Raw genomic sequence first — 16099 nt, forward strand, 5'->3', positions numbered from 1 at the left:
CGATTGCTGTATATGGGATACAAGCTGTGTTGAGAGTTGTGCTATTAATATGTAGCTGACTACTGAGTTATGCTCAGAGGTTCTCTAGTTTGGCTGCATATTAGCATAACCTGAGGAACTAAAAGGCAAAATTCTAACACCTGAGTCTTACCAGACCTGTTAAATCCTTGGGGTGGAGCTACAGTTGAACTCCCCAAGCGATTCCAATGTCAGCCACGTGGAGAGGCAGCGCCCTGGATTCCTGCTACTCTCCATGTGGTCACTGATTTGTAAAGGAGACACCCAGACCTCATCCCAAAACTACATAAGCAAAATCTTTATTTTAACAAAGTCCCCAGTGATTCAAGAGCTTTGAAAAGTTTCAGAAGCACCGATGTACCATAGCGGGTTTTTAGCTTTTGGTGTATTTTGCAGTTACGTACAAACCTGGTAAAAAGCCTCGACCCCTCTTCTTTATTAGCTCACTAATACTCAAGAAGGAGAATGCCTAGAGAGGAGTCTGAACTTTCTCTTGTTCGCAGGATAACTCATAAAAAACGGCTGTGGGTATGGGCCACAGCTTACCCACACCGGGGCTCTGTTCACCAAGATTATGACTAAGCAGTTTAATTTGCCTGACACTTAATACAAATGTCGTGTAGCTATGTCAGGAGACCTCTGAATTATGTTTATTCTTGATTGGATAGGTATTTCAAATAAAAGCATTTGAATTACAAACCAAATGAGTTAAACCCTGGGAAAGATAATCACTTTATCAGGGAAGACACTGCAGTTTTTGGAGCCTTTAATATACAGATTTAAATTTTCATAATGATCTTGAGGGACATGGGACAGATATTAATCCTCAAATATCAGATGAGCTGTTGCCTGAGATGGAGATTTCTCCATGCCAGTCACCACCATGGGAAATTCATCTTTGGTGTGTTTCATCACCATTTGCAACAGGACAAAAACCTGCTGACAGCTTTTGTAATCTTGAGTTTACGTTTAGGTAAAGGCTTATTGTAAGAGACTAATTTGTTGTTAGGCCTCCGTTGACCTGCTCTGTGGTTCTCCTTACACACAGAATTAGCTGAGGGACTGTTCTTCGGCCCTGCCCCCAGTTGGCTTCCTGTTGTTGGGTTTGTTCAGCTGAAGGGTTCTGTAGGAGCTGGGCTGTGTAGTAGGTGGAGGTCTAGCCTAACATTTCCTGTGCCTCCAGCTCAGCACCTCTGCGGGGTGGTTTATTTTTATTTTCTGTGCTCTAGTGAGGCCGGAAGCGATTTACCACAACCTCTGCATTTTGTCTGCTCTTTGCCATTCTTTGCAGCGGCGGGAAGCCCAGCCCCAGCCCCTCTTGCCCACATGCTTCCTGTCCCCTATCACATGGAAACCATCGCTCTCATGTTTTCTTCTCCTAGCAGCCTGTACCTTGGCCTCTTTGATTAAATCCTTTCATCTTGAGCTTCAAAACACTTTTGTTATGATGGTTGGAAAATACTTGGGGAGGTGGTGGACGTCTGGGCCCTGGCTTTGGAGGCTTCGCAAGGGATGCTGGTCAGTTAGCAGGAGCTGGCAGCTTGGGTACCAACGGCATGATCTTGCTGCTTTTCTGTCCTTGTCGGTTGTGACTCTGGAGTCTGGATGTCTAAATTAAAAACTGAGTGTCCTGTGACTTTAAAACTACAGTTAATTTAAAAAATTTAAATATAAAATATGGGTTTCTTTTGTGAGAGGAAAACTCCTTTGAAAAGGATCTTAGGCAAGAGAGTAAACAAGGGAGATGAAGGTTACAGAGGATCAGACAGAAAGTATTTTGTGTTCACACTGGATTTATAGGTAGGCCCACACTCCTGTCAGACTGCTTTGCATGGGATAAAGCGATATTTTCAAGCCACTAGAGAGGCAGGCTGATGTTGCAGAGAGACCTTTGTATCATCTGAAAATGTTGATTTAAGGACCAGTTCTGCTGCTTCCTGTCTGTTGACCTTTTGTCTCTAAAATTTAGCAAATAATTAGGCACCTAGACTCTGTCTCAGTAGTGTTCTGGATTATAAAAGACAAGACACAGCCCTTGCCATCTGGAAGTGAGCGCTCAGGTCTGGGATTGGATTAAGGGCCCTTCTGTTATTTACATTTTTCTGTAATCCCACGAGGTAGATGGGTAGTGTTCTCTTTCCAGATGAGGAAATGGAGACTCGGTTTGCCAGTGTTAGGATTTCAATCCTTTTCCTATCTGGTCTGAAGTGTTAGGATTAGGCTTTGACTAGATAAATAATAACCACACGGGGATGGTAACACTTGATACTGTACTGATGTGAGAGAAAGCACCTGTCTGTGGACCTTCTCTAAAACTGTGTTAATCCAGCGATGGTGCCAAGAACTGTCCCACCGACACACTGCTTCCCCCTCAGCTGCACACTGGGTTTCACGGCTTTCAGCCTAAGGACTGTGGAGGCCAGTGCAGGGAGGAGGAGGGGCATCTCCTTAGGAAACACCCTTAAGGTCTGCTCCACCTTTTAAATCCCAGGAGGGATCAGAGTGGACACAGTGTCTCCTTTTGTGAGCCCAAACTCAAAGAAAGAGACTTAAATTACCACATGATTGGAATAATTCCATTTGTGTGTGGGGGGCAAAGATAAAACTATATGATGTGATACTACATGGGGATGGGGAATGTATTGTCATGGGTTCAAACTGGGACATCACTTGAGATTTGGGCAGTCCAGAGGAGACAGAGCTGTGGCCTGGATGGGAAGGCTTTATTCTCAGGTGCTGCTTAGCTGTGTCCCTGCGGGGCAGTCCTGAGCCCCTGTCCTGAGTGCCCAATGAGGTGACCTGTGTTGAAATTGTGTTTCCTTGGATTTAATGTCCACTGGAAGTCACCTTCCGACCCAGCCTGAACCATATACAGGGAGGCAGCTACCTAGAGTCATCAGGAAAGGTTTCTCTTACTGGATGGCATTCAGGCTGAGATCTGAGCACAGAGGGTCAGCCGTGGGTTGGCCATGGGGAATGTCTGGACATTATCAGCCATTTTTGCTATATGGTTGAGTAGAAAAGTATCACTTCAACAGACGGAAATTTATTGGGCATTGTCGTGGTTCTGTTTTGCCATCTAATTTAATCCTAGAGAAGGGTCAGCTAAGCACAAACAGTCACAGTAGAGTGAAGGAACACTGAGGCAGACTGGACTTGGGGGAGGGATCCTCAGAACACAGTCCTCGGCCCTTCCTCCCTGGCTGCGGCTGGCCCCTGGGCTTTGTGTCCACAGTGCTTAGTGGACAGCGAGTGGGTCAGAGTCTGTTCGCTGTGAGCCTGTGTGAGCTGCTTCAGCTGTCTCCTGATTTCCCAGAGGGGGAGACCCTGGCTCCTGCTGAGGCTTACTGTGAGGGTCGGAGGAGGTAACGTCTGATTGCGGGTTGCATAGGCACAGGTATTGTTAACAGGGATTCTGGACAAGGGTGCTGCCGGTCCACTACCTCACTGGAATAACGGGTCAGAAAGGAGAAGGGAATACACTCTAGCATGATGAAGGTAGTGTGTGCCAGTCTCGCCGGGAAGCAGTCCCTGTTAAGTCCCCAGTTAGGAAACTCTAGGCTGCAGCATGTAGCACACACGTTTCCACTGCTGTCTAAACCACATTCCTTCATCTACCTCAGCCTTCTTGAGTCCTGCCGGCCTTCTGGTCGTATATGCAACACGCTCTTCCTCTAATGTTTTCCTTCCTTTTCAGTTGCTACGTTTTGTGTGGTCGGGTGAGAGGAAGGCTGGACTGGCTGCTTCCCTGCTTCAAAGTGGGATAAAAGGAGGGCTTTGAAAACGGGGTCCTTTTGTCTCTGGCGCGGGAAGGTGCCCGCATTCTGGGACGGAGGGCCACTGGGCTCCTCCTCCATGACTGGGTGTTCTGCTCTGAAGGGAGGTGGCCACCCAGAAAACCTGCTGCTGGGGGCGCTGCAGAGGTCCGACTCCAGGCTTTTAGACTTTAATGGCCTGCCAGGGGCTCAGAGGTGTCCTTGGGAAAGCAGGGGCGGCCACAGGGATAAGAAGCCAGGCTGTGGGGAGGGCTGGTGCAGCAGAGGCCTGGACTGCTGCTGGGCCCAAAGTGCTGGTTTCCGTGAGAAACTCGGCCGCAGTCTGGCTAGTGCCTCTTGGTCCTGTAATTTCCCCTTCATCAAGCTTTCCCAAAAGCAGTGGCAAACTGCACATGAGAAGCTCCCGCAGCCACAGTGACAGGAGAATGGAGATCCACCATTGAAAATGCTGAAGCCCTGCAGGGGCTAGGGAGCCCTTAGCTCCCCTGGGCACCAGCCGAGTTAACCCTCCAAAGAGCGAGGGGGACCCCGGAGATGCAGACTCCTCGTGCGTACCATTGAGGGTGACGCCTGCCCTGCACCTCCTCGGGGTTAGGGGTAGCCCTGCTTTCCTCTCCAGGCTGGAGCGTGGTGGCAGTGACCACATGCGGGGCCGTGGTTCCCCTTTCTTCGGGTCTTGATGTGCCACTGCTTCGTATTTGCACTGGGATTTCAGTTCACTAAGTCTTTTCACATCATGCTTTCAAACTCTTCGCAAACTGAGAAGTGGGTGGTCAGGTATGTTTACCTCCCATCTGTGTAATGAAAAATTGAGCCACAGTAAAGTCAAAAGCCCTAGGAGAGAAGGGTGGTGAGGGATCGTGACACTTATAGATAAGTGACCGGTTCCCCTAACTCCTGGCTGGGGGGAATCACCCCCGGAATATATATTAACAGACACCATGAAATTAAAGGCATTGCCCCCTCTCTTTTATGCTTGTGTACTTAGTTGGACTGCGTGTGTGGATTTCTAATGAGAATGGACTTTATGGATATAATTTATACACACTAACACGTACTGAAGTGAGGTTATGGCTTGAGGCAGTAGCTGTGTGTATACTCAGACCAAATACAGCGCTCCTGAAGGCCCCTTGTGCCTGGTCCCAGTAATTCCTTCACCTTAGGGGCAGCTGGTATTCTGATGTCTGTCATCAGTGATTCCTGTGTCTGTTCTCGAGCCTCATCTCCGTGCAGTCACAGTGTTTGTACAGGGACCAAGTTCCCGGAGCCTGGCACGGTGTCTGGCATATGGCTCCTCTATGCTGACCCGAAGCTCTGGCTGGCCCAAGGCTCTGCTCCTCTCTGGGCTCCCTTCAGTGAGTGGAGTCTCCTGACTCTGGGTAGGCAGTGCCCCCTGCTGCCTGCAGCCCTGACCCTAGGCCTGCTCTGCTCTATGGGGTCTCACGATCACACAGAATCGGAACCCAGTGCTGCACTGGCACAGGGCAGGGCCTTGTGAAATGAAAGTCATCCGCCATTGCATTTTCCTTTGAAATACAATGTATTTTCCTAAACTTCAGGTGCTTTCCCTTCCCAGAATGGGAAGCAGAGGCAGCCTTCCTTTGGTGGAGCTCTGCTGCCCCCTGGTGGGTAAATTAGGACCCTGCCATAGAGCATGATCACCGAGCCTGCCACTCGTTCAGGTCTCAGGTTCTGTGGTCTTCAGAATCCTGGTCTGCCCCGAGAGGCAGATGTGCATTTGGGGTACCACCCTGCCCTTCATCCTCCTCCTGGAGTGAAGCCGGGAGTGTGTGGCTGCTGGTGTGGATGGCCTTTGGAGAGCCGGGCCGGCCATGTGTGGGCCGAGATCACTCCCATGCGCCCTTCCCATGGGGTGTGGGCTGGACCCAAGATTTGCATATCCATCCTGTACTTAGAGTCTAAGAAAGTCTGATCTTAGGGCAACAGAAGTGGGCTGAGGGAGGTTTCTCAGCAGTGGAGCCTCCTTGGCCTGCTGTTCTGCGTGGGTGCAAGTCAGCAGGGGAGCCCGCCTGCCCCTCCCGGAGTGGCTTTGTGGCCCCTTTCTTGCACCTGTGGCTGCACGGTGGTGTAACGGCTTGGCCTGCCTCCTCTTGGCACGTGGCTTGGGGCGATGCTATCTCTAACTCTGTATTTTTAACTTCTCTTTCCAGAGGATGTGGCTTTTGCGGGAAAGCTTCAAAGGGTGGCCTATTTGCCCCTGTTAACAACCATGATGTCATGGAAATGGGAGGGGGCCGCCCAACCCCAACACCTGGAGGGAAGTGGAGACTTTTTCCACTTCCTGTTCTACTTCTGGCTACTGACTCAATGTCTGACCTATTTATTAATTTCAAAACGCAGCTCCGTGTGTGATACTCAGAGGAACCCTGTGCATGAGTGTGTGAAAGGAAGCCTGAAGCCACCCTGTTTCCTGTGGGGCCTCTTGGAGGCCTACAGCCCCCAGCAATGAGTGTGTCCTTAGTGAGAATGAGGATGCCCGGCCTGCGGCCCCACATCACCCATCTCAGGCAGAGCCCTTCTGCCCGCCCTTTGTTGGAGAAAGTAGACTGGAGATGGGGCTTAGGATGGGTCACAGGCAGAACGTGAAGAGAGGTGTTCAGCAGACCTCGGGTGGTCCCCTGTGACTGGAGCTCAGAGTCCTGGAGGCCAGTGTGTCTCCCAGAGTAGCTGTCCTCCAGGCTTTATTGATGGATGAGTGCCTGCCTGGGGCTCCCCTGGCCAAGGGGCTACCAGCCAGCTTGGAAACAGCAGCTCACCCGGCCTCTTGTTCTGTTAATCTCCACTTTCCTTTCTCCTGTTTCCCGCCCCTCATGCTCAGGTCCCTCTTTAGTGCCTAATGGTGTCAGCCGTTCATGCTTCACTTGCTGGTGTGTGCTGTGTACCAGGCATGGTGCTGGCTGGGGACCTCGGGATGAGTGGGGCACGCTTTCTATCCCAGGAGCACGCATTTGAATCCACTTCCTTGCTGAGATGTTACTTGATAACCAGTTGGCTTTATGGGTGAAGCAAACTGGTAACTATCTTTTCGGATGCAGATGACTGCCCCTCCAGTGTGGGCAGTGGCAGGGGACTGCTCTGTTGGGCTGGGAAACCCCACCAATTCTCCTAAAACACACGGACTGTGGCTCCCTGTGCTTTCTGAGGCCAGGCCTCGGAGGGAAACTTCAAACAACTCTGCCAACTTTTAGGCCTGGGTCACAAGGGGTCACTGGGTTCATTTTTCTGCTTGCTAGGCTTTAGGGGCAGTAGAACATCTGTCCAGAGAAACCCACTCCGCAGCTAGCTCTGGGAACATGTTTGCTCTTAGATGTCAGTCCTTCCTCTCTGAGCCAGGGTTCCGGGGCGATCAGGCTGCCGGAGTCCTGGCCCTGTCTTACGGGACTGGGGCTCCTCAGGACTGGACCGCCACCTTCCTCAACTGCCTCTTTCCTCCAGGCTGAACAATGCCCAGTTCCTCCAGTGAGTAGCTTACATGGTGCAAGGTCCAGAACTGATCTTCCCAGCTGGCACAGGGACCCTTCTCCTGGTTTCTCCACAGGCCACTTTAATTCCCTCTGAGACCTCGGTGTGAGTGGTCAGAGGCATGTAAAGTACTGGCCTGGGCCACCACACTCACCACACATTCATCACCCCTGATCGCCTTAGCCTTAGCCTTACTGGCTTTAGGCTTAACAGCTTCAGACATGAGGGAAGGTTCTCGCTGGCTGGAGGAACCCTGGTTTTAGGTGTAAATTTCTCACAGAGTGTGGAGCTGACCCTGCTCTCCCGATGGCCTCTCCCTTGCCAGGCTTGTCACTCTGTGTTGCTTGGGCTGGGCCTGAGAGAGGAAGCCTTATTTTTGCACTGACGTGAGTGGATTCCCAGCTTGTGTTGTATCTCCTCATGTGGGGCTTTAGGTGACCTTAGGGGACCAGTGACCACTGGCCCTGTCGCCTGGGGGAACGGGGCGGGCCTGACTCCGCAGGTTCCCTCAGGCTCCTTTTGGTCTGGGCTTCCCTTCGGGTCCATGGAGGGACCTGTCTTTGGTCTCTTCGCTGCCTTCATGCTCTGTCCTCTGTGTCCCCGTCAGCCTTAGCACGGCCACAGCCAGCTCTCAGGGCAGACCTGCTTCTGAAGCACCCACGTTTTCCTTGCCTGGCTTTCCTTTTGCAGAGGAAAGTGAATTACCACTTTAGAGGAGGAAAAAAAAAAAAAAAGAAACTAATTTGCCCTAAGTTTTTAACAGTTGATAAAGGCTTGCTCTACTAACCCTCCCAGGGGCATTTTCATTTAATATGGGGAAGAGAATGCTTTAATTAAAAGATTCCCAGTGCTAGAATCTGGCTTCATGAGGTAGAGGAGGAGGCGCTTGTTAAGGAAGCGGCCTCCTGGAGCTCCCTGCAGGCAGTGAGGAGCTGCCTGTCTTCCCACCTGGGGAAGACAGGGCCTGTCCTGCGCTGTGAGAGGACCTGGCAGGCCTTTCTCCATAGGAATCTCCAAGGGATTCTATTTAGGCTGGAGATGAGACAGCTTAGAAAGAGCCAGGGATTCTGTCCACATGTTGGGAGGGCAGACCAGGAGATGAGGTGCTGGTTCTCACAGACTCAGAGGCCATGGGTGGCCTCCAGTCCTAGCTGACATTTTATAGGTGGTGACCCTGAAGCCACAGGGGCAGGGACATGCCCCAGGACACCTGATAAAGCTGGGAGCACCATCACTAGGAGAAGCGCCAGCTGAAGGGATCTGCATTTTGCTGGCTTGTGATCAGTGACCTCGGGGAACCCAGAGGTATTTGGGGGAGGAACCCCTTTCCAGTCTAGAAATTAGTAAGCACTCAGCACTCAGCTTTGGTCTTAACCGGGCAGTTGTTAGGATGGCCGAATGGCCTTAATGAAATGTTTCCATCTGTGTGCCTGTCCCTAGGGAAAGGTGCTCTGGTAGCAGGAGGCTCAGAGGAGAGGAGAGTATCTGTGGGGTTCCCGGAATTGCCCTTCTTTCCCTAAGGGCAGAGCTTCCGAGGTGTACTCTCCTTGGCCACGTCCTTAGCTTAGGGGAGAGCTGACCCTCCCAACCTTACTCTCACATCCGGGGTGCTGGGCAGATAGAGTCTCACTGTGGGCGTGATCTTCTCCCAGCCCTGCTCCTGGACTGGGCTACTCCAATGGTGAGGCCTGGGCCTGGGACCTGGGCAGCAAAATGGGTTTGTGGGTAACACACAGTCAGTGTGCAATTGTCAGTGCAAGTCCAGTGTGAGAGAAAAGGCAAAGAAATGTTCCCGAGGACAGGAGACAGTGGATGGCATTTCAAGGGCCCTTTCTGTGTGGTCCCTATCTGGCAGATTTTAAGTACAGGTCACTACCACCCCTGTGTGTGGTCTTCCTGTTACGGTGATGCAGTGGTGTGGCATGAAAACTGAAGAGGCTTTTCCTGATCCCCAGCACAGCTCGGTAGTGGAACTTTTTAGAAATTCTTCCAAGAAGAGCTTGAAAGCAGCAGCTTGTTGAGTTAGGCTGCCTGTACAGCAGGATGGACAGATGCCTGGGCTTCTCTCTGCCCAGCCAGTGCCCGACAACATGCAGAAAATGGCCCCAATCAAAACCAGTCACACAGGAACACAGTCTCTGCTCTTTTGATCACTTTTAATGAAGCCAGGGCTGTAGAATAATATACATTGTATTTCAGCATAGCAGGGAGGGCCTCGCAAGCGACGGTGAGCCTTTTAGAGCTTTCAGTGATAACAGACAGCCCATTGAGGCACACATGCTAGAGGTTTGCACCACTGGGATGAGGTAATTGCGTTCTACAACTTGCAAAAAAGAATAATCTGTATTTCTTTATGAATACTATTTAAAAAGTAAAAACTTGTCACAACATTTTCTAGGAGCTAGAGGCCCCGCTGGGGACTGGTCACCCATGGACAGCACAGGTGGTTTCTGTGGAGTGGGAGGGCTTTCTTCACAGCCGTGAGAGGCTGTGGCACCTTTGCTATGAATGGTGACAAGCAGGAGTTAGGGAAGGGGTGAGCGGAGGCAGCAGTGTTTGCCAGCTCTTCGGCAGTCTTCGTCTCAAACTCAGCGTGGACTTGGTGGCCAGAGCGATGCTGGGAACCTTCTCCGCGGGCTGGGAGCACTCCCTGCTGCTTGAAGAAGGGGAGGAAGGAGCAGCAGAACACAGCCTGGTGTGGCTCCGACCTGGGTGGAGGAAGAGCAGAAGTCAGGCTGGGTGTGGAGGAGGACTGACCGGGAGGGGCAGGGACGTGGTGGAGGAGGCTCTGTACAGGCTGTGTCCCCGGAGCAAGCGGGCCTTGGAATCCTTTCGGATGATAGTGGCCAGGCTGCATTGTCATCAAGATGACTGAGGACACTGTGGGTAGGCGGCAGGGAGCTCTAGCCAGGTTAGGGTTAAGGGTATAAGGTCTCCTCACATGGAGCTGAGAGTGCCATGCCGGAGCGAGAAGACACCAGGAACAGCACTGGGGGTCTTAAGGGGCTCGACAGAAGTGTGTGGTGTGACTGCATCAGTGTCTTCTGGCCTCCACTCATTCACATAGTGTTCCTGGCATTACTTGGCCTCGGTTTGTTCATTTCTAATACCGGAGTAATGGCTGCTCTGCACACCCCAGAGGCTGAGATGAGTGTCTGTGGTCATACACATGTTTTAGGCCATTGGTATTAGCAACAGGAACTTGTAGGAGGTGGAACAGTTTGCTGGGTGTAGATTTAGGATTTAAAAGCAAATCTGGCGGGGAGGTTTGTTCCCTGAGCTTAGAGACACCCCCCCCCCAGCTCCGGTGGCCCTCACCTCAGCTGGACCACAGCCGCAGCGTCATGAGCAGGTTAAATCCAGCCACTTTCAGCAGGAGGATTCGGAGGGCCATCACTGACAGGTTTTCAAGGTTTAAGTTCATATCTGTAAAACAAAGAGGCCACTGCTGTCACAGAGCTGCAAGCTCCTCGTGACACTGGTGGCTTTCCCCGGGCAGGCCATGTGGGCGATCATTCCTTCCTGGATCTGCCTTTTCCTTTGAGTTTCTGTGCATATCCCCCTGCAAACACTGTGTGTGTGTTGTGTTTTAAAACAAAAATACCAACTGGACTTGGTCTTTGCTTTATTTCCAAGTCCCTCTGGGGATGCAGATCACAGCAATCCCTTGGGTCTAAAGCGTAAGGAAGAAGGATTCAGTAAGAACAATTCACGTGGCAACGAGGGCAGGCGGCCAGGAGGCCAGGAGTGCTGGGAACTTTACAGGACCTCTTCTTCTGGCCATGTGATTTTCCTGACAGAGAGCAAACCCTGTGTTTATAGAGGGAAAGTGTTCTGAGAGAGGCCTGGTTGGTTCACAGCTGTACAAAAAGGCAGGGCATCCAAAATGTCACAGCTGGACACCCAGCAGCTTTCTTTGGCTCTCCTAACTAAGGAGCTACTGAAAGGAAAACAAACCAAGGAGCGAGGCATGGTCTCCTTAAAACTGGACTCATTCTCAAATGGAAAAGAAAATTAGATACGCTGGGATGGATTCAAGATGTCTTGCAGCCTGGGGCGGGCCTTGAACTGATGTTCCCATTCCTTATGACTTGATTACTAGAAGAACTGCCCTGGATCCCTCCTCCATCCAGTTGATACTGTGGGTCTGTCACCTCCCCAGTGATGTGCAAAGCTGGGCTAGGCCCCGCTTACCTGTTTCAAAGCTTTCTTCTACCAATGTGGCATTGCAGGGGTAGTCTAAAAGGAGAAACAAAGACATTTTCTCAGAGTCCAGAGCATGCTGACTCCCCCACCCCAGATCTCCTGGTTGTTGAGCAGATAAATATAATATCTAAAGCCTTTCCTTGGTTCCCTTGGAGCAGTCTGGCGGGAACTTCTGATGGGGCACCTGCTAGAAGAAGACATGGCCTGGCAGGACCAACGCCCCAGTGTCTTGGTGCCATTTAACTCACTCCACAAAACTGACTGTGCCCAGTACAAGTTACGCAGTGTGGGTCCCAAAGAACTATCAACAGACCCTGCCCTTGGGCATGTCCCATGCTGTCCAGTAGGGACCCAATAGAGGCAGGGAGGAGTATACACAGGACAAGGGTCATCGAGAGACAGGTTCTTTCTCTCTTTCTTTTTTTTTTTTTTTTTGGTACCAGGGATTGAAATCACAACCTTACGCTTGCCAGGCAGGCGCTTAGGCCACTGAGCTAAATCCCCAGCCTGGGGCAGATACTTTCAAGTGTTACAAAAGTCTTGATCCCCCTACCCCAAATCTGTTCCTTTGTTTTCTCTGTGTCGGTATGTGGTGCTATCACTGACTCAGCTACTTGGGCAAGAGAACCCAGGCAGCTTTCCTTGATCTTCTGTTTTCCTTTTAATTTCTGGGTTGTGCTATCTTTAAAACCCAAATGATGTCTCTATGCTATCACCTGGTGCAGGCTTCCATCTCTACTGTAGTTTCCTCTCTTCTTCACTCCTGGCCTACCACCTGTCCTCCACATAGCAATCAGCCTGATCTTTCAAAAGACTAAAAACTAGGATGTGTTCCCCTGCTTGCATAAGTAGTACCTACCTGAGCTGGGGTAAAACGTAGGATCTCCAAAGGTGTTTCTACAATCAAAATTAGATTTACTGCTCCAGGCCACAGCAGCATTGCTCTTGGAATCCAGGGACTTCATGTTCAGCACAGTTGGCTGAGTATGAGGCACGCCAGGCAGCACAGATTCTGACAGATTGACGTTAGAATCAAAATCGGTGAACAGACAGACGGAGGTATTTCTGGATTTCGGGTCTCTCAGCTGGTACACGGCAGGTTCCGGGTTTTCAATGACTGTAGAAAGAGAGGACCAGGTTAGGACATGGTCTGCTTCCTTGTTTGCTCCACCCCAGGCTGGAGGGAAGATACTAGTGATGGGCAAAACTGGGCTCATTCATTTTAGAAACTAGGGGCTCTTGATACCCTGGGCCTTAGGAACAGGAACAAGCCAGGAGTCCTGGCCAAGAACTCAGGCTCTCAGGGATGCTCTCTGCCAGGCTCTGCCTATCGGTCTAGGAAGTCAGAAAAGCAGGCTACTTAATGTCACTATTCATTCCTCTGCTTAACAGGAACTTTCCCCAAACCTCAGCAAGTCTAGTTAGTAATAGTACTCTGGTGAGACAAAGGCAAGCATAAGAAACAAAAAAGATTCCCCAAAGCAAACCATAGATCGATCGCCCCCATTTATTTTGCACAGTGGCAGGAAATGGAGGTTTATGATATGTTAGCTTTAAGTTAAAAAATCTTTCATAACACAAAGATATTTATTTCTCATCGGTAGTAATTTTAGACTACAGACTGGAACACCAGTGTCCAAGACCCGACTCTGCTTTTTATTGGATGTAAGGTCTTCAGTAAGTCAAACCAGCCCTTTACTTCTCAATAATTTCATCTGTAAAGTGGAGATGTTGCCTCATCTACTTTGGCTATTCTGAGAAACAAATGAGTGTTTCTCCATGTAAACTTAGACCTGATGAACTGTACAGCACTGAGCACATGGTGGTAGCGGGAGCTACCGATATGCCAGGGCATCACCATGGTAATGTGCTGCGAAGTGACACCGAGCCCGTATCTAAGCTTTATCCCTGAAGCAGGAGTTGCTGGAGGCTTTTCCGTAGTGCTGAGACTAATTCTTTCGGGAGTGTTTCCACAGGATTTTGTGTTTTTAATGTGACTCTTATTGTTTATTCTTTCTGACCTCCCCCTTTACAGGAGGAAGCAGAGGATTGCCAGGAGTATTAACATGTTGGGGCCACCCAGTGAGTTGCTGGCAAGGCTGCGATTAGAATTTCCTGCCTCTGTGGTTCTCCCACTGTTACACAAACTTTCTCAGATCCCTGTGATGCACCCGCTTGCTGAGCCAGCCAGGGTGGCCTTGGCAATGCAGACCTCCAGTTGCTTCCAAACCCAAAGAGATGAGCTCTTGGTGTGGTCCTGGGGTGCTGTGTCAAGGCAGAGCTCCTGGGTGTGGGGCTTCCCTGGAGCCGCAGAGCTGGGGTGAGCTCATGTTCAGGCACACAGAGCTTGGATGTCCCTTTTTCAAACAAATGAGGTGGCGCTGGAGCTACTTGATATTTTCAGCATCTTAGGAATGAGCCATTTTTAATTTAGAGGTCTTTAGGGGTCCATTTGCCAGAACATTGTGGGGAGGAGAGACATCCTGTTCAATCCTGGTGAGAAAAATACATTCCACTCCTGATAATATCAGAAGGTAGCCTTAGCGAGACTGGATCAATTCTTCAGTGTGGAAGTTCAGGATCCCAACCTGTCATCGTAATTCATGACTAACTACAGAAGCACATGTCTGAGCGCTCCAGTGTTTTAAATCCCGTGAGGCACAGCAGTGATTGAAAGCTCCTTACCACTAAATCTGTGCTCTGTAGTTAGGCACCAGGAACCCAGAAAAGAGTTCGAGATACAGATCTGGTTCTCACAGAGGCTCTGGAGGGCAGCAGGAAAGAGCATGGGGGAATTTCTCTGAAATACTGGAAATGCTGATATCTTTTTTAAGTTGCGTCAGGAGTCCACATCCTGATACCTCTCTCGAAGTTTCCTTACCGAAAGCCTGTTTCTCTTCCTCTGAATGGGGAGCCACCCCTCTGAGAACCCACCTTGGAAGGAATCATCCCTAGAAAAGGCTGACCTCTCTCACTTCCCAACTGGTCTGTATCTCTAACATTGGATTCTCAATTTCCTGGTGGCTGACTCAGATCCTAATTTATGAATTCTCTTGAAGGCTCTGATATTTCTTATTTGCATTTCTAGAAAGACACCTTCTTTGTCTTGCTCTCTCATCATCCAAACTTTATTATCAGACGTGTTCACTTAGGCCAAAAGGCACGTGCCTTGTTCATTCCTAGTACCATGCCTACTTTCTCGTTATTCTTTATCCCTAGAATTCCACTCTTCTCTCTGCACATACAGATCTTACCAACCCTTTAGGGCTTAACGAAACCTTCCTACCACAGAGTATCTCTGCATTGCCAAGTGATGGGGAACCTTTTAGAGATCGACAGCACAAACTACAACCAAAGTGCCAACACTACTATTAAACCTGAATGCTCGGTTGCTGGGGTGATGCTGGGGCAATTGTGTACCAACAGAGAGGGCTCTGCATGCCCACTAAGTATACATGCCTAGATACTCTATCACTGGTCAAGGGCAACTTTTCAGCCAGGACCCTTAGCCATCTGAATCTCTATTGTGTCTATTGACATCGTCCACTGTTAATACTAAAACATTTTTCAGGTTGCTAAGTATACAGCACTTCTATATCCTTGGCTAGTCTTTATACTATTTGGGGATAGGTCAGGCATCTGTCCTAGGCTTCTTCACACTCTGACATTTTATGGAACAATAGCCACTTAGAAGTCATTAAAAAATCCATTGCATGATTAAAGTCAAATTTTAATGTGTTTAACCCAGAGAAACATAGATAATCATGATCGATAGTGATGCTTTTCCCTTTTCTAGGCCTTTGTAAGACAATTAGTCACAACAGCTACAGTTGGCCTCCCCATAGTAATAATGGATATCCCCAAGGAAGGGATGAACAACGCTGGTGTGACAGGTGGTAAATGGTGCCACTTGGGATGACTCACCAGCTGTTATGGACACTTGCGTCCCCTCCCCGAATATGAGTTTACCAGCCATTCCTCCAGTGTTCACACCATAGATGACACCATTACAGAAAGTCATGGGATCTACCTGCTACTTAAATGGGAGATGTACTGATCTCCTGTAGGACTGTCACATTCCTAAGAGTTAGACCTTCTGTTATTTTGTATTGCGATTTTGTTTCTGGTATATACAGTTCTTTTCTCTTGCTCTATTCTGCTCTGGTACCTTGAGTTGAGTTTGAAAGTTCAAGAGATTTCCATAAACCAAGAATTCAGTACAGTGATATCCCCTATTCAGGGCAACAGTATGTTGTATTCTCAATTGGAATGTCCAGGACCACAAACTTACAATCTGCCTGGTGGCCTCTAAAGTCTCAGTTTAAGATAATATCTCCAGAGGACTTAGTGTGAGGTGGAAGGATTCTCTGGGGATGGATAGAAAGAACCACTTAAGATTCCACAGAAGAAAATACCTGGGCTCTAATTGGTATCTTGCACAAAGAGAAATACCTGTGCATTCCACTCTTGTCCCACTCCACTTACTTGGCTGGATGCTCAGTCTAGTCCCTGCTCCAAAGATTAGCTTGCTGTTTCCGTACCCCCACCACAGGTAAACTCTTTGCGATAACCTTCCTGATGGTAATCTGCTAGAACCATTGGGCCTCAGAATACTA

General features: G+C 49.6%; 1 protein-coding gene across 1 annotated transcript in view; it reads right to left on the reverse strand.

The window, feature by feature from the left end:
- Positions 1 to 9416: 9416 nt before the first annotated feature.
- LOC100719991 (T cell receptor alpha chain MC.7.G5-like) overlaps positions 9417 to 16099 on the reverse strand; it is a 556517-nt gene continuing 549834 nt past the window's right edge. Inside the window, 4 exon segments of the mRNA XM_063236909.1 lie at positions 9417 to 9985; positions 10596 to 10703; positions 11472 to 11516; positions 12343 to 12600. Coding sequence (XP_063092979.1) covers positions 10597 to 10703; positions 11472 to 11516; positions 12343 to 12600 — 410 coding nt within the window. The 3' untranslated portion in view covers positions 9417 to 9985; position 10596.

Source organism: Cavia porcellus, unplaced genomic scaffold (assembly GCF_034190915.1).
Source record: "Cavia porcellus strain 051 isolate PalLab524CR breed Dunkin Hartley unplaced genomic scaffold, mCavPor4.1 scaffold_26, whole genome shotgun sequence".
In the NCBI taxonomy this organism is placed as follows: Eukaryota; Metazoa; Chordata; class Mammalia; order Rodentia; family Caviidae; genus Cavia; species Cavia porcellus.